The sequence below is a fragment of the Leuciscus leuciscus genome (genome assembly GCF_965113295.1).
Source record: "Leuciscus leuciscus genome assembly, chromosome: 4".
Classification (NCBI taxonomy): Eukaryota; Metazoa; Chordata; class Actinopteri; order Cypriniformes; family Leuciscidae; genus Leuciscus; species Leuciscus leuciscus.
In genome coordinates, this window is record NC_138728.1 from 20,112,102 (window position 1) to 20,130,447 (window position 18,346).

The 18,346-nt window shown below is 36.7% G+C and overlaps 1 protein-coding gene across 3 annotated transcripts; it reads right to left on the reverse strand.

Moving 5' to 3' along the window:
• Positions 1 to 596: 596 nt before the first annotated feature.
• Positions 597 to 10,601, reverse strand: pfkfb3 (6-phosphofructo-2-kinase/fructose-2,6-biphosphatase 3). 3 transcript variants are annotated; one of them, XM_082166484.1, is made up of 16 exons: positions 10,291 to 10,600; positions 7,867 to 7,995; positions 7,597 to 7,693; positions 7,331 to 7,397; positions 7,176 to 7,250; positions 7,038 to 7,094; positions 6,811 to 6,935; positions 6,519 to 6,726; positions 6,105 to 6,251; positions 5,912 to 6,016; positions 5,700 to 5,829; positions 3,867 to 3,929; positions 3,706 to 3,770; positions 3,432 to 3,611; positions 3,254 to 3,276; positions 597 to 2,027 (listed from the first exon to the last, which is right to left on the reverse strand). In XM_082166484.1, the coding sequence occupies exons 1-16, from the start codon at positions 10,370 to 10,372 to the stop codon at positions 2,021 to 2,023; spliced, it is 1,560 nt and encodes a 519-aa protein (XP_082022610.1). In that variant the 5' UTR covers positions 10,373 to 10,600; the 3' UTR covers positions 597 to 2,020. The 3 variants fall into 3 exon arrangements, with proteins under 3 accessions (XP_082022610.1, XP_082022609.1, XP_082022611.1); XM_082166485.1 differs by lacking the exon at positions 597 to 2,027 and adding an exon at positions 2,053 to 2,555 and having other exon boundaries at positions 10,291 to 10,601; XM_082166483.1 differs by lacking the exon at positions 3,254 to 3,276 and having other exon boundaries at positions 10,291 to 10,599.
• Positions 10,602 to 18,346: the final 7,745 nt, after the last annotated feature.

The window sequence follows — 18,346 nt, forward strand, 5'->3', positions numbered from 1 at the left end:
ATTAATGAAAGTTAAATAAACATATACAAATACAACGATTTAAAATAAACTCAATTTATTTTCCTGAGAATTAACTAAATATTTTATCCATGCAAAGATATCATGTTTTAATGTTTTTTATAACTAAAATCCCATCTGTGCTGATCCTGTTACCAGTGGCTGTTTTTGTTTACACTGGTTATTAAACTGTTTATACAAATGTTATCCAATGTTTTTAGGTTTAATCTAATATTGCCTTCCTGCTGCAGGGAAAAGTTGGCATGTGACAGATGCCTTGTGACTAAAGTGACATGTAAATTGCATCATCTCACAATCATTTGAATGGTAAATGAAAGGCTGACTGGTTATACAATGAGTTTCCATTGAGGGCAACAGTTAATATCTGTTCCAACAGGTAAGCAAAGCAAAGAGTCCAGAGGGCCATAAAACATAGATAGTGCTCATTAGAAATGAGGCGGATGTGGATGAGGACTGACTGATACTTTGTAACTAAATAAAAACAGATGGGAAACCGTCACCCTGTATCTGACCATTTATGGAAAAATGTCAAGATAAGGAAATGCAGTTCTGTGAAAACAAATAAACACCCACAAATCCTCTTTTAGACAGTTTATTGATTCAGTAAATGCATATAAATGATTCACTTTCCTTTAGAAAGAGACTATTAGACTTGATGATATGCTATACAAACTCAGCAATGAACAAAGTGCTTAATAACACAAAGTCTAGTACAAATAAATAAATATTATTTTAACAAAAAAAGGAAAGATATTACAAAATAAGTTTCAAGTATCAGAAGCGAACAAATGAATTACCATTTCGAGCCAATGTACAACATTGCACCTATAGTTGTGTGATGAATAGAAAACATAGAAACCATACATTTACAGTTAAAGCTGGTACTTAGATTCGAAGAGTTAAAATTGGACTCTGTTCCTAATAATTCAAACCGTAAACATTTGAATTACAAGGGTACATCTGTACACAAATGATCAAATACTAGTTTAATCTCTTGTTCAGGCTGAGACATGCTAACAAAAGTGAAACTGAAATAAATAAAAAAAACTAATTAATTTCTTTCAAATGTTATTTTTTTAAAATATAATTCTCATAGTAGAATGTACAAAAAGCAGGTCTGGCTTGATCGCTCAAGCACTAGGCACTCTAGGGAATCAATCAATAAGCAGTATAAAAATGTATCTGATATGCGTCACGCCATAAAATACATTAATTATAAACAACAAATATAAACACTGTTTCACTTTGTCCCATCCAAAGATGCATAAAACACCCTGTTTTTATAACCTCGCACAGTGACCTTGTCACCAGGTCTTAGAAACACACAAAAAAGCACTCACAATCCATAACACAAATCATCTGAAACTGCAGTGGACAACATGAGAACTTTTAAACAGCCTTCAAAACTGCCAGCAGCATAAAAAACGGTAAGATTCATTGTTGCACTCAGAAGATGCAACTAATCTAAATGTGCAATTGTAATGTGCAATTAATTTGCAGCATATCTTTGAAAGTGAGTGCAGAATAGACATAAATCAGCCCGCAAGCATCTGCAGGAGATCTTTGGTCTGTTTTAGTATCATCCTTCAAAGTTCAGGGCATATTCTTACCGTCAGTGTTAAAAAACTAGTCGAGACTAGAATAAAAATATCTACAAGTGGTATCCTGTTACGTAAACAGGGAATAGTGTCCAAAAATGTGGGGGCGGTTCACAACATCACTTAGCCGAATGTTTAATCCCTGCCACTGGGCTCCGATTTCTCTTCATACACAAAACACACATAGAAAACATTAAACTCCACACTGGTTCAATTCATAGACGAATAGAAAAACCCAGGTGGCACTCAGTGTCTATTTTTTGGGAGAAGGATGCACACTCCTCTGTGAGAGGAAAAGAGGAAGCAGTCTGGCCGGAAACTCGTCCGCGCTGAGTAAAGCAATATAGCCGAACAATGTCACAGGCAGCGCTGAGGGGGTTCGTGGCACTCCATAGAGCATTTTTTCAGGTTCTGCGAAAAAAATTAAGAAGAACATTCGGTTAATTACTGAACAGTTGGTCTACTCAACAAGCTAGCTAATAGCATTTAGCAATTAGCATAACAGAAACTTGCTATTATTGTTATACAAGTCTACATGGAATCTGCACTCAAATATTTTCAGAGAATTCGAACAATGAATGCAAGCTCTACATATTTTGCACGCCTTTCGCATTTGTTTATTGAATATTTGGCTAATTTGCTAGTAATAACCCAGTTTACACCTGGTATTTTGATATTGACATGTTTCGGATGGTTAGCAAGCACTAAATGTAAGTACCAGATGTTAATACCAGTTATAAACAGGGCTCAAAAGTGTAATTCTACCTCCATTTAAAACATTTTACCACATTCAAATGTATTCTGCAGGATTTCTGTAGATTTCGTCCCAAATTCACAAATTGCTATACTATTTAGCTACTCTACATTATTAGGTTCTGTGAGCATTACCTCTGAAAGAGCAGCACTGAAACCACTTGTAGGTAATGTAAAAAAGTGCGCCTTTGAGCATGGAAAAGATGAGCAAGAGACAGACTGTGACCATTTGTAGAACAAATGAGAAAGCTGGTATCTACATATAAATGAAGATATAAACATGAAGTGATGTGTAACTACTGTGCTTGTGTACATGTATTTCTTCATCAATACCACCTTTAAATGACCCATATTGTAAGATTACAGCATAATTAGTTGTAATTTGGTCTTACGTGGCCATTTTCCACCCTCTCTCTAAAATAAACAAGATTGCTACTGTACCTTTAAGACTTATATATGAAAATAAGGTCAGTTATGATTGGCTAATCTTTATGCCCTGGTTCACAATAACGTTCATCAGGGCGGGCCAAGTTGTAAAATACTGAATAGGTAATGTTATGTAAATGAAGGTTGTCTTATGTTAATTAACTTGTGACATCATAATCACAAAGACTTCTGATTGGCCCCTTTTTGCAGCGTAGTTTCAGTAAATAACTAAGTGACATTTGCACTAAGATATAGTTTGAGTTTGATTGGATGTCAACAACGAAAGATATGAGAAATGTTTTCTTGTTGCGTTTAAAAGTCGATACACCTATTTAAGAAAATTGTATTATACTTTATGGCCCATTAAGGATGTGGCGCAAGTATGTGGAAGTCAAGTTGGAAAGGTTAGACGAGGTGAAATTATTTAAAGAAGATAAGAAAGAAACAGAAATACTTACAGACAAGCTTCACTAAGCCAGTGCTGTAGCACATAAAGGAGAATGAGGAAGGATAAATAGAAGGAATCAGGAAGAGAATGTGAAAGGGCGAAGCATGAAATGATTAATATGTCACTATAGGGTTATGAGAGTGAAGACATGACACAGGTTATAGATCTAAGAACAGGAACTGGCTCACCTGTGTGGAGAGAGCGAGAGTGGTGTGTGATGTTGAACACAGGGTCAGTTGGGCGGGCGTCACTTCTCTGACGATCGGGTCATCAAGACCCTCAATGCGAGGCTTTTTATTGGGTTCAGGGCTGGTGAGAGGGGTCACACTGTTTCTCCTTATCAGAGTGCTCGGGCCTCTCTTCACCTCCTAGTGAGAGAGAGAATACAGAAGAAGATATCAGAAGCTGAAATGGTACAGCTTTTATGTGTATGTATATGCAAGTGTGTGAGTTTGTGCTTACCTCTGGTCTGTCTCTATGCGTGTTCACTGCCTCCACATTCAGAGAGATAGATTCAACCTTGCACCCTTTAAAATACCAAAAATAACACAATTAGTTAGCATTATACTTTTCAATATTATTCGGATTAGATATGTCAGAGATAATAAGCTAAAAAATCTTACCATAAGCCACTGGGGTCAGCTTCAGGACTGTGTGGAGTGGACACTTCAGGTATGGCATCTCATCTGCCAACAGGAAATTAAAGGTTAGTATGATTGCACTTTGGTCACACTTTAGAATAGGGTCCAATTCTCACTATTAACTACGACTTAGGCTCAATAAACTCCTAATTACTGCTTATTAATAGTTAGTAAGGTGGTTGTTAAGTTTAGGTATTGGGTAGGATTAAGTGATGTAGAATATGGTTATGCAGAATAAGGCATTAATATGTGCTTTATAAGTACTAATAAACAGCCAATATCCTAGTAATATGCATGCTAATAAGCAACTAGTTAATAGTGAGAATTGGACCCTAAACTACAGTGTAACCTGCACTTCTACTGAGGACGGAAAAGTGTCAGCTGATGAAGATGAGGGGATGAATTTAAAGGGATAGTTCACCAAATCTGACTTTTTCTTACATGAAACACAAATAGAGACATTTTGATGAATGTTCAATGCTGCTCTTTTCCATACTATGAAAGTTATTGATGCTATCACACTCAAAAACATAAAGCTTAACAAAATTAAAGTAGTCCGTATGACTTCTGGGCTGGCTGAATAAAATGCTTAGACTAATCTTAAGTTAATCATCTCATTTTTTTCTTTAAGCCTGGTCATAACAGCTACATAAAAATGTAAATCGGCCTAATTTGAATCTGAAAAAAATAAGTCTAATTACCCCTTGGCTAACTGCTAGTTGGTCAGACTAGTTCCTAGGACATGGTCTTAATATAGAAGCTATGTGTATGCAACTGGCCCCTGAAGTCATATAATAGCTTAGTATCATTAACAGGCCAAAGTTTTAAGAAAACATCAAACCTGACCACTGTGAATAATAAGTGTGCTTGAGTGTGCTTAATTGAATGTGCACTTGTAGTGTACTTCAAATCTTAAAAGTACATTAAAAAAACTGTATTTGACGATAATAAATTATTAATCAAATAAAAGCCAACTTAAGTGTACACAAAGAGTTTTATGACTGTTTCTTAATAACACACTTAAGTATACTTTATAACTGCGCAAGTTTGTGGCTCTTTTGTTTTGTCATGCTTTATAGAAGTACACATATTTTGATGTGACTAACATACTAAAGCACATGTAAAGTTCTTGATTATAATTTGAACTGTAGTGTGTTATTCAATTTTACATTTTAAGTTCATATATGTTCTCAATTGCAACTTCGTTGCCAATGTACATGACACAAGTTTCAATAGAGATGACATTCAAGTACATGTTTGCAGTGCACTTTATCCATATTTCAAAGACAATAGAAGTAATTATATAATTAATTCCATATAAAAAAACGTGCTCAAGTCCAACTTAAGTGGAATAAAAAAGCACTTGAAAGTTCAGCTAACTGCATTTAATATAATTTTCATTTAAATACAATTAACGTTACATTCAGTTTATAGGCTACTTAAGTATATTCTTTCAAAGTATATTACTAAAGTGTATTCTTTCCATAATAAGTACCCTTTTAAATGTATGCTAAAGTACCTTTTTTTTCATTCAATGAGGAGCAGAACAACAGCTTAATTTCAGTCTGTTCCTCACATGAACCTACAAATGATTTCAGAAGTCATTTGGACTACTTTCGAAGCTCAACAGCCCTCCCATTCTCTTCAACTTCCACTTCCATTAGTGTGAAAAAGAGTATGTGGGACAATATGCTGAACTTCTCCTATTGTGTTCCATTGAAGAAAGAAAGTCAAATGAGTTTGGAATGACTTGAGCGTTAGTAATTCATGGCATGAAATTCATTTCTGCGTGATCTATTCATTTAAGAATCTCACCTGCACTTTTATCCAGGAAGTAGGCGAGTAGGCAGCGCATCACAGCCTGGTGACAGATGACGAGAACGTTCTCCTGTCGTTCCAGTTCCATGATCAATGGTTCCACCCGCTGAACCAAGTCCTGATATGACTGGGGAAACACAAGCGTTTAATTAAAGGACACTTTCTTCTACTTTGTCATATTAAAATGAAGGTGTTTCATCTGTTTGTACCTCTCCGGAGGGGTAGCGGTAGTAGTATTTGTCCTGATCTCTCAGAGCAAACTCTTCTGGAAACCTCTCCCTTACTTCTTCATAGGTCATCTCCTCACACACACCCTGCAGACACCATACACACGTTTAATGGGAATGAAATCGAGTAACGTAGCCGAAAAACCAAACCAGAGATGAATGCGTGAGAACTTACAGCATCAATCTCATTCAGGCCTTTCCATTGCTCGTATGGCACATTGAGGGCCTCGGCGGTTTGGATACTACGACGCAGCTGGCTTGTCCAAACCTTCAAGTCCTTCAAGTTCTGCTCCTCCACAAAGTTAGCAAGAGCTCCTGCAAACTACAGAGTGGGACGATTTATTATTCTGGGGAGTTTGGACAAATTGGACACATGGGTAATTTAGTAGTACTCTGTACTAGAACGCACTGTTTTTAAACTTTACAAATACCATCCTTGGCACCAAACTGAGCTTCATGGCAGAAAATGACTGTTTATAAAGGCTTGTGAAGTTATACGTAATTTTATAATGAGGCAAGGGCTATTTAAAAGTAACTACCCTCGTGCTGCATTATGTTCATTCTTTTCCAAGATTTAAGAGCATAGTACCTTTCGTCCACGTGTAGACAGCCCAGAGTCTCCTCCCAGTCGGCCCTGCAAGTTGTGTTGGCTCTCGCCGTGACGGCACAAATAAATAGACCGCGGCTGCACGTGGATGTTCATCAGGTAGTAGACGATCCGACTCTGGATGTGGTCTTGAATACGGTTGACCAGGAATCTGCGACCGACGTCAATGACTTTGATGAAAGACAAATTCCTGAGGATAATCAAGGAAAAGTGGTTAAGCCTGTGATATTAAAGACACAAAGTCAGCGCCAAAGAAAGTATATAGGTTGTGTACCTGTCATATTGGTCAGGGTCAAGCGGCTGATAGTTCACTCTGTAACATTCAATTCTTTTCTTAAAGTCCTCCACGGCATCCGTCTTGTTGCAATCTTGGTAGTCAGGACATGACACCTTCACTTCCTGTTTAGGGATTGTATTGTTTAGAGGTTTTGCAGGTTTGATTATTACTAGTTATCTCACTAAATACATATAAGGCTAAACAATCTTTATCATACGACTTACCAAAATATTACAGGCGATTACATTTGGGTCCTCACAAACAGACTCAATGAAGAAAATCTGCAAAGTACATTTGTATTAGTGGTCTTCTTCATCACTGTAATTGTCCTCAAAAGCAATCTTCAAGAGAATACGACTGACCTTGAAGCCATTTTCGGCACCAAACTCCAGGATTATATCCCGCCGCTCTCTGGTTGTGTTTGTAGCATCAAAAACCTGTGGAAAGATACGACGGTGATGATCTACTCGTCTTTTAGCGTGTCTAAACTGTTTATGCATTTGCAGCAGATACTTACAGCCACTTGACCTTCCTCCTCAGTGAGATAAATCTTGACATCTCTCAGAGCGGCTAAAGCACACTGCCTGGGGACAAAACAAAATTAAATTACTCTATATATCCATTTATATATGGATTACTCCATTTATATTGCCATATATATATCTATAAAAATTACTATATATATATACAGTATATATATATATACAGTATATATATATATATATATATATATATAAATGATTTGTATATAATGGTATTGAGTAGCTTCAGCACACAACTCACTGTCGAATTTTTACAGCATCCTCATTGTCTGATTTGAAGAAATCGTAGGAGCTGAAGTGTTTCACCGCTTCTCGACGATACTCGCCAACATTAAAGACTAAAAATACACAAATTCAACAAATAAGAATTCCAGCAAAATGTTACTATTGTGAATAGGTGAAATAAATAAAGCTAATATATTATATTAATGTAAAATGAACTACAGTGATAAAAGTGTTTTATTTTATTTCCACTGCTGCTTATTGTGATATATTTTTGTGGATTTTGTACCTTTTGTGGGAATACCAATCCAGTTGAGGTAGCGTGTGAGTTTCCTTGAGATGTAGGTTTTGCCCCGAGCAGGAAGCCCGACCATCACTATCACCGTTGGAGGGTTTGCCAGGTGGGGGCCTCCATGTGCTGAAATACAAAGATGAAGTGAAATACATGGTCACACTTTGCTTAAACAACAGAAATGCCATTAGCCTATATTTTAAGGGTTTTAAAGGGAATGAAAAGGGAAAAGCACTTTTTTTCTTTCAATCTCACTCCAGTGGTTGCCCGCATGATTTCTCAGCACGTGCCCTGGAACCTGTTAGCGACCCTCCTCGCCAGCCAATCAAACAGCACAGCCATGGGCCGGGTCATGTGCGCACAGAAGCATTTTAAAAACTAAACATTTACTACACTTAAATGCACGTGCACATTCCACGCCGCCAGCAGAAAGATGGGTCGGACGCAGATAAGTCTTACTTTCTCGTACACACACAGACACATAAATCGTCTAGAAAGTAAATGTTTGTGAGTATGTCTTATGTTTCATGGGAATTGCCACAAAATATATGCATTTACGCAGTTGTGCATTAGGCTAGGATTCAAGCAATTTAGTATATTTTGATTGTGTTTCTTACTTCATCATATCATTTATGGGTTAGAGTGATCCCTAACAGGGAGAGAGAAAGGACACAGCTGTTTTTCTCATTGAATTATTGATGTCCATTGGCAGGTGGCCACATGAATGGGCAGTGTGAACCAGCGCAGTCGGGGTTAATCCTTCAGAACATCCTTAAGAAGATCCTCAAACTCAGCTCAGTCAGCAGAGAGAGACAATGATCGTATTAGGCTTTCACTGGCTGTCCACGTACACTGAGCAGACAGAAACTGCTCATGTCTAGGTCATGATTCACCCCAGAACTAAAATTACATTTTTATTAAATTATATTATTATATTTTTTGAAGCCTATTCTTAGAGCTATTAACATTTTAGACATGTGTTAATGTTATTTGACTGTTAAGAAAGTTTAACCTCAAATTTAACACACATTGTGTGTGTGTGTGTGTGTGTGTGTGTGTGTGTGTGTGTGTGTGTGTCTACTTAACTACATTTTGGGGACAAATTTGTTCCCAGAAGTGACCAAAACCTGGCAAAATCTCCAAAAACCTTCCTTTAGGGACGTCCTCATTTGTAAATATGGTATAAAAATATTGTATTTAAAGTTTTTTTTAGAAATGTTAAGTTGCAGAAAGTTTTTTGTGATGGGTAGGTCTAGAGGTAGGGTTAGTGTAAGGGGATAAAATATACAGTTTGTACAGTGTAAAAAACATTACGTCTATGGAATGTTCCCATTTAGATAGCCAAGTAAATGTGAGTGTGTTTATAATTCTCATTATTCTTTATATTCTCATTATATTCTACAATATATTGTAAAACAGATATTAAAAAACACTGTTCTGGATCCTATCTATTTTTTGCTTTAAAATCTGCATAAATTCAAAGTGATACAAAAAATACTACCATGCAAAAAAAAAAAAAAAAAAAAACTTTACAATATATCATTAAATAAATAATTAAAATCAGATTGTTTATATTGAATCTGTTTTATCGAATAAAATGAAATGCTTTATTATATTAATATTTAGACGAAATAGAGCTCATATTATTATTAGGCTATAGGCTACTTCTTGTAATTGTTCACTTTCTTTCACACATCCCCACACAAAACGTGAGTTCTTGTGTATATTTACTATTTATTGCAGTAAATGTTGCCTAAGGCCACAGTGATATCATTGACGCATCATATTAATATGCACTTGTAATGAAGAGTAATTCATAAGCATCTGATAGTCATCATCATGCTCACGCCAATCGCAGGTAAATATATTCGACCAATCATAGCCCACTATGAATGAAAAACGCAATATTCCCACATTCCTAGGTCGAATCCCATTCAGAGCTCGATTCAATGCATGATGTCGTCATCAGTGAACCATTGAGTTAGAAAGTCTTTACAAAGGCGATGCGCGAGGGTTTCCATGACAACCGAATCACGCGAGGCTCTTAGAATCGAGAATCAAGAATGTGCATAGAACCAGTTAATTCTGTTGTCATGGCTACCGATGACCATCACCTTAAAGTGTCTCTGTTTCAATGCACATGAAATTAAAGTGCTCGTTACAGTTAAGTCACATGTTCATTTATATTAACCAAGTATTTCACTTTATTAAATGTAAAGTGCACTTTACCGTTGAAATTATAATATTAGGTCTTATACTACAACTACTTCTACTACTACTAGACTACTAGGCTTACTACTACTACTACTAATAGTATGTATGTATGCCCTATGTGCAGAAACATTATGGCAATACTGGACAGAAATGTTGTGCTGCTCACCATTTTTAATATGAAAGAAAAAGTGAAAATAATCTACTTACGTATGCGGGGCATTGAAGGTTTGTCATCCTTAGAGGGAATCCAGATTTTTTGGATCCTGTTTTGAGTCAGTTCCCTTGGCATTCCTTTAGGATGGAAAAATATCAGCAAGAAAACTGCGGCAGGAAACACCGGCTTCGGGAATTCCCAAAAAATGTAGTTTAGTTTAGAGAAAATAAACAAACACGTAAGAATTAAGATGCCCTTCTTTTGTAACTATTCTTCTTTAAAAGCTGTTTGAATATTTGTATCGGTTATAATGTAGAACACCTCCTCTCTCTGCTTTCCGGTAATCTCTCACATCACGTTTCTCATCCTCTGCGCTTTAAATACGGAACCGGCGACACGCAGGGGTAACGTCACCTCGGAGGCGTGTCTATCAGTGAGCGCGTTCACGTGCGCCACCCTGCGGCCAAATGCAAAACATTGGTTAAAACATAAAACAAATAATGATACACAACTATGCTATTCGTGTTCATCCATGCATTTTAATAATATGAAAATTATTATTTTTTATATTACATAATTGTTTTCTGGATGCTAATGATATAGATAATAGTAAAAGGGAAAGAAAGGCAGTGCTCAAAAGCATCAAAGATGCAGGTCACGCATCGAGTGGGCATCCCCACACCACAGATGCCTACGTGCGGGGAGTCACTGCATCAATCCATCAATCTTCAATCATAAATCCCTGCAATTACAGCACCTTCAAGCTGTAAATCATTGGCTTGTTGATTTTTTGAAAAAATATTATTTCCCTTAATAAAATAACGGTCAAGTGTTGATTGTAAAATTATATGGTAGCCTATTCTTTTGTAGCCTATTTCCGGATCTGTAGGTTGTTAACTTCTGAATTAAAAAGAAATCAAATCAAATTTAATTTAATTAACGTGTAATTTCTAACGTTTATTGATTTGTAGGGCATTTAGCCTACAGCAACCGTGATTTGAGAGATATCTGTTTGCAGTAGCCTACGCTATTTTATTCCCTATATATCTATATATATATATATTGATATAGGCCTATATTTAAATAGCCTAAACAAATTTAAATAAAAAGTTATTTTATAATAAAAAAGCCTTTTAATACGCTATGCTATAGCTCATAAGAGGGCATAATGCACGTATCGAGAAAAATGACTGCGATGCATTTAATCCTCTGTTTAAAAAGCCTTTGTTGGTTCTGAGATCTTCCCTAAAATGCCGAGCTGTTGGTGACTCGCACATCTGCACGTACATGATGAAAACTGTGGTAGTGACATCACTGTGCCAGCCTCACATCTACTCTCCTTTAGCAAATATTACTGCGTTAAGTAGGAAAACATGACAAAAAAGGAGATTTTTGTTTCTCGCGTGACCATTATTTAACGTTTAGTATCGGAAAACAATTCTTCTAATCCATTCTCTTACAGAAATGCGATACCCAAAGAAATAAAGTTAATTGCAAGTCACGTTAGAACAGTTTAGTTTTTCCTCAAGCTTCATGTCAGCTTCTCGTGATTTCCCAGTCTTAAAGCCTTTGTTACTGCACAGTGAACCTGTTTTCATTTGGCTGCTGTATGACCCAGTTCCAGATAACTCTGTCTGGCTGCATGAGCTCTCAAAGATTTTTTTTTTTTTTTTTTGCTAAAACAAGCAGATTATTACCTTTGGCAGGTGGTGAGATAAAAAAAAAGACAGAAAAAGATTTAGATTACATTAAACTTCAGCCTTTCTAGGGATATGCATGATAGGGTAGCATGTGGGAAGATACCCCTCTTAAGAACAATGTGCATTTTCTTTTAAATTGTAACATATTTAGATACAGCAAGTTTAGCCTGTGCAGATTATGCATCAGCCAATATGTTATTATAGGAAATAAGAAATATTTGGTCATTTAGCTACAATGTATAAATGACTTTTGATATTCATAATTTTTTTATATATTATGTTTTTGTAAGAGTCATAAATGTAAAATACTAAATCAAATATATTTAAAATGTCAAACCACATTTTTTAGACTCTTTGGTTCACTGCAGTTTTAAGGAGAAAATACTCAGCAATGGTGTTGATTTATGAATTTGCACATAGTTTGTCTTAAAGCATTTTAAAAACACCACATAGACATATACACGTAAAAAAAAAAGAAAAGATTTTTCACCACGGGGGACTTTAATAAACAATGCGTAAAAGTTATGTGAACTCGACAATTCCACGTTCTCACTTTTTTAAGTTAAGACAACTGTTCACTTTTTACAGTGCAGTAAAAGAGACTCATCTGAAAGGTAAAATTATTTTGTGACTTATTTAAGCATATGAATATTTACATATTTAATTGTCCATATTTTAATTTAAGATACGTCACATACGCCCCATTAATTACAATAAGAATTACATTTAAAAAATAATAGCACTAGTAACAACATGACACTCAGGTCCTTCTGTGCCAATTCAGAGGGGGTCATCTTACCCCAGGGTCTAACTTTATCTTTTTACTTTAGAATAAAAACTATAACTTCCACAAATCGAAAAAAACATGAGTGTGTACACAAATCCCTCATTAACAAATAGACACAAAAATATTCAACATAATACATCACTAGATCACTATTGTCATGGATCACTATTTTCCAGGGACACAAAAATAGATCCTCAAAACTGTTTCAGCTGACTAAATTTCACACGTTGATATTCAGACGAATTTTTTTTTTTTACTTCGGCCAATTAGCAACCACCTAAACAACCGAGAGCATCCTATAAATAGCAAAGCACAACAATCACTCATAACATCTTATCCGAACACTCAAAAAAAAAAAAAATCTTTCTCATTAATGAGGTAACACTCTCAGACAGCTCCACGCAGGATATTATATTACTGGAATTTGGGTTAACTCTCATAGCGGTAATGGCTTTTCATTCACTGCTAGAGCTGTCGTTTAACTTATACACAAAATAACACATCGTAGAACATGTTTCATGTGAGATTTTGAAATTTAGACTTATAAAGAGATTGTTATTACAGAATCTTATTTGAAGCAGGCATGTAGGCCTACAACAGGAAATTTAAGTCTCAAGTAAACACTAAACAGTACACACGTTTCTTGGGATCCAGTGTGAAGTGTTGACCGACTCGCTAATAGCGAAAATAAAATAGCAGAGTGAGAAAAGCAAGTGTGACGCAGTTATACTGAAGTTGTCCCTCAAGCTGATTCACTCTTCACAAGGATAAGATGTCAAAACCAGGAATAGACCGGCAGAGAGAACATGAAACACACACACACAGTAGTGTACACATTTATACACACACATAATGTTATAGTGCAATGAATTAACCTTTTATTAAAGGGAAAAAAAAGGAAAAATTCTCTTGCAGAGCCTTTGAGATTATATTTTCTAATAAGTGTACAAAGAAATGAATTTATATGGTAGCTTGTGCACATTAATGAATTTAGTGTACTTCAGGTGTGTTTTTTATGGAACTCCCCAGACGTTACTGTACAGTGATTAAAATAGAGTCATGCATCATAAATTAATTTCGCAAGTTAAAGTGGGAATCACTTCCAAGTAAACAGGGTTCAGACTGGTGTCCTGATGTGCTGTTTACTGTAAACGGAACTAGTAACCCAATCCCTACTCTCACACAACACGTACAAGCAGTCTTCGCAAATCAAAATAGACAGCAAGTAAGCAACCTCCCTAGTGTAGTTAAGCATGCAATGAACATGAGATCAAAGTGTGAAATAAAGGTAAGACTTCAGACTTAAAGGTATACTTCACCAAAAAAAAAAAGTATTCTGACACTATTTACTCACTCTTATCTGGTTACAAACTTGTAAGACTATTTCTTCTGTGGAACACAAAATATGATGTATTAGAACCGTTTTTGTCCATACAATGCAAGCCAATTGGGTCCAAACAAAAACAGACACGAGAAACAAAACAAAAACACAAAACACTGAGACACAAGACAAAAAAACAACAGACATGAGACAACACAAAGCACTGAGACGTGAGACAAACAAAAAACAAAAATACTGAGACATGGGACAAACAAAACAAAACAAAACACTGAGACACGAGACAAACAAAACCAAACACAAAAACAGAGACATAAGATCAACAAACCACAAAACACAGACATCAGATAAACAAAACACAGACACATGACAACACTGAGACAAGACAAAACAGACATGACACAAACAAAACAAAACATGACAAACAAACAAAACAAATCTGAGGCATGAGACAAACAAAACAAACTGATACAGACAAAACACTGAGACAGACAAATAAAACAAAACACTGACAAACGGACATGACACAAAACACAGACAAAACAAGACATGACACAAAACACAAAGACACGACAAACAAAACAAAACACTGAGACATGAGACAAAAAACAAAAAACTGAAACATGAGACAAACAAAAAACAAAACACTGACGGCGTCGTCCGAAATCGCTTACTGAGTACTACATTTTAATTTGTACTTTGCGTCCATTAAAAAAAAAATTATGTTCTATATAGTATGAATGTGGGTAGTATGAATGTAATCCAGAAGTACTACATCTGCCATGATGTCATAATCACATGACCTACCAGCGTCAGTTACCTCGCTTCCCTATGGTCGCTTCACTGCCATTCAATTCTCTCCAGTGGGAGAGTAAAATGTCCATCGAATGAGCACTTCAAAATCTCGCTGGAAGTAGTAGGTCATCCATGGACTTTTCACCTACTGTTTTTCAAATACTATTTATTCGGACATATGGCGAACTGTTTTCGCATACTATACACTCACCTAAAGGATTATTAGGAACACCTGTTCAATTTCTCATTAATGCAATTATCTAATCAACCAATCACATGGCAGTTGCTTCAATGCATTTAGGGGTGTGGTCCTGGTCAAGACAATCTTCTGAACTCCAAACTGAATGTCAGAATGGGAAAGAAAGGTGATTTAAGCAATTTTGAGCGTGGCATGGTTGTTGGTGCCAGACGGGCCGGTCTGAGTATTTCACAATCTGCTCAGTTACTGGTATTTTCACGCACAACCATTTCTAGGGTTTACAAAGAATGTTGTGAAAAGGGAAAAACATCCAGTATGCGGCAGTCCTGTGGGCGAAAATGCCTTGTCGATGCTAGAGGTCAGAGGAGAATGGGCCGACTGATTCAAGCTGATAGAAGAGCAACTTTGACTGAAATAACCACTCGTTACAACCGAGGTATGCAGCAAAGCATTTGTGAAGCCACAACACGCACAACCTTGAGGCGGATGGGCTACAAGAGCAGAAGACCCCACCGCGTACCACTCATCTCCACTACAAATAGGAAAAAGAGGCTACAATTTGCACAAGCTCACCAAAATTGAACAGTTGAAGACTGGAAAAATGTTGCCTGGTCTGATGAGTCTCGATTTCTGTTGAGACATTCAGACGGTAGAGTCAGAATTTGGCGTAAACAGAATGAGAACATGGATCCATCATGCCTTGTTACCACTGTGCAGGCTGGTGGTGGTGGTGTAATGGTGTGGGGGATGTTTTCTTGGCACACTTTAGGCCCCTTAGTGCCAATTGGGCATCGTTTAAATGCCAAGGCCTACCTGAGCATTGTTTCTGACCATGTCCATCCCTTTATGACCACCATGTACCCATCCTCTGATGGCTACTTCCAGCAGGATAATGCACCATGTCACAAAGCTCGAATCATTTCAAATTGGTTTCTTGAACATGACAATGAGTTCACTGTACTAAAATGGCCCCCACAGTCACCAGATCTCAACCCAATAGAGCATCTTTGGGATGTGGTGGAACGGGAGCTTCGTGCCCTGGATGTGCATCCCACAAATCTCCATCAAATGCAAGATGCTATCCTATCAATATGGGCCAACATTTCTAAAGAATGCTTTCAGCACCTTGTTGAATCAATGCCACGTAGAATTAAGGCAGTTCTGAAGGCGAAAGGGGGTCAAACACAGTATTAGTATGGTGTTCCTAATAATCCTTTAGGTGAGTGTATAGTGTATAGAGACATGAGAAAAAATTAAAAACAAAACCAAGACATAAGATTAACAAAACACTGAGACATGAGACAAACGAAAAACACAACACTGAGACATAAAACAAACAAAAAGACAACACTGAGACAAACAAAATACTTAGATATGAGACAAACAAAACAATGAGACAAACAAAACAAAAGGAAAAGAAAACAAACATTTGTTTTCCACAGAAAAAAAGAAATGCAAACAAGTTAGGAACATCATGATGGGGAATAGTGCCCTTAATTTAAGCATTTTGCCTGTAAAAAAAAAAAAAAAAAAAAAATTTAAAAGTGGCCAAACCTAAAATAGTATGTCATTAAGCTGTTTAAACCACAACTGTAAATATATTTATCCACCTCTACGATTATTTCCCCACACATGCTAGGATGAATGAAGGGGTGTGGCGACCATCTCATTGGTTGGCACTGGCAGTAATAAAGCCAGAAGTCTTTGTCCTTATGAAACCACATATTACATGTCTTCAGTCCCTCATTGTCTACAACAGCATTCAAAGGCCCCATGACCTTTCCAGTTGTTCATGTTTTAGTGAATAAGGGTTAAGGATAGGGACTTTAAAAAATATTTTTTACTCAATTTCTACCCAATAAAATATTTTAAAGCTTAGCTTAAATAGAAAAGTGCATATTAGCTTTACCATTTTATTAATTTACAGCGGGGAGAACAAGTATTTGATACACTGCCGATTTTGCAGGTTTTCCCACTTACAAAGCATGTAGAGGTCTGTAATTTTTTTTTTATCATAGGTACTCTTCAACTGTGAGTGACGGAATCTAAAACAAAAATCCAGAATATCACATTGTATGATTTTTAAATAATTAATTTGCAATTTATTGCATGGCATAAGTATTTGATCACCTACCAACCAGTAAGAATTCTTTCAACAAGCAGCACGATCTGAACTATCATACATGTCCGCAGCACAAATATGAGTAGGATCTGGGGTTTGATTTTTAAACCCCTAACCATAAGTATGAACAATTGTAAATTTGAGGTCGATAACTTAATCCTCAATACATCTAAAACTAAAGAGATGATAGTGGACTTTAGGAAGAAGGCAGTTCGGCACCTTCCCCTCTCCATCAATGATCAGGTTGTTGAGAGTGTCTCTTCCTTCTGTTTCTTGGGCACCACTATTCACCAATCCCTCTCATGGGACCTGGATATCAGTCTCATTGTAAGCAAAGCCCATCAGAGAAATTTGGGGTTAGCCAGAAAGGCATGACTCATTTCTACAGAGCCGCCATAGAAGGTGTGCTGACCTTCTCTATCCTGTCCTGGTACGGTAATGCGCCCAGTCAGGGTAAGGAACAGCTAGAAAGTAGTGAGAAGAGCCTCCAAGATCATTGGCTGTAGTCTGCCTACCATAGCCTCACACTACGACTCCCGAATTATTAAGGCGGCGAGAAATATCACCACTGACCCCTATCACCCAGCACATCACTTGTTCACTCTCGGGGAAGAGGTACAGAAGCATCATCAGTAGAACATCACGCTTCAGAGATAGTACCTCCAAGCCATACGTTATTTAAACATGGTCTGAAGCTAGAACATTGAATGCTTCTATTAAATTGAGTTCATGAACTAGTTGGATGTTTTCCACCCCACCACTCATCTTTACTTACCCCAATCTTAACTCCTTATGCTTTATTAATATATTTGCCTTGTGCACCAAGCACTTATGGACTGGTTCATAACCCGCTGACACACTTAATGTGCAATATGTGTTGTTCATGTCTGTGTATTTGATCTTATTGGGGGGTATATGTGTGGAATGTGTTGTTGTCGTGTCAGTGTATTGTTGTTAATTAAGTTGTAGGCTATATGTGAGCATACCAAGACAAATTCCTATCAACTGTAATGTTGAAATGGCTAAATTAATTTTGAACTTGAACTTAAAAAAGTACTAATCCAAACAAAGCCATAACCCATCTACAACCCATCCGTAATGCCTTTAGCACTTTTACACAGCGTACCGGCTCAATTCCCAGTGCTGAACTTGTGACCTGAACAGCTT

Bases quoted from the DNA above. Each gene is read 5' to 3' on its own strand.
- pfkfb3 (XM_082166485.1), bottom strand. From the start codon at position 10,372: ATGCCAAGGGAACTGACTCAAAACAGGATCCAAAAAATCTGGATTCCC. The intron at 7,694-7,866 runs GTACAAAATCCA...GTGTATTTTTAG, and splicing joins GATTGGTATTCCCACAAAAG to TCTTTAATGTTGGCGAGTAT. The intron at 6,252-6,518 runs GTACTATGCTCT...CCCACTCTGTAG, and splicing joins TGTCTACACGTGGACGAAAG to TTTGCAGGAGCTCTTGCTAA.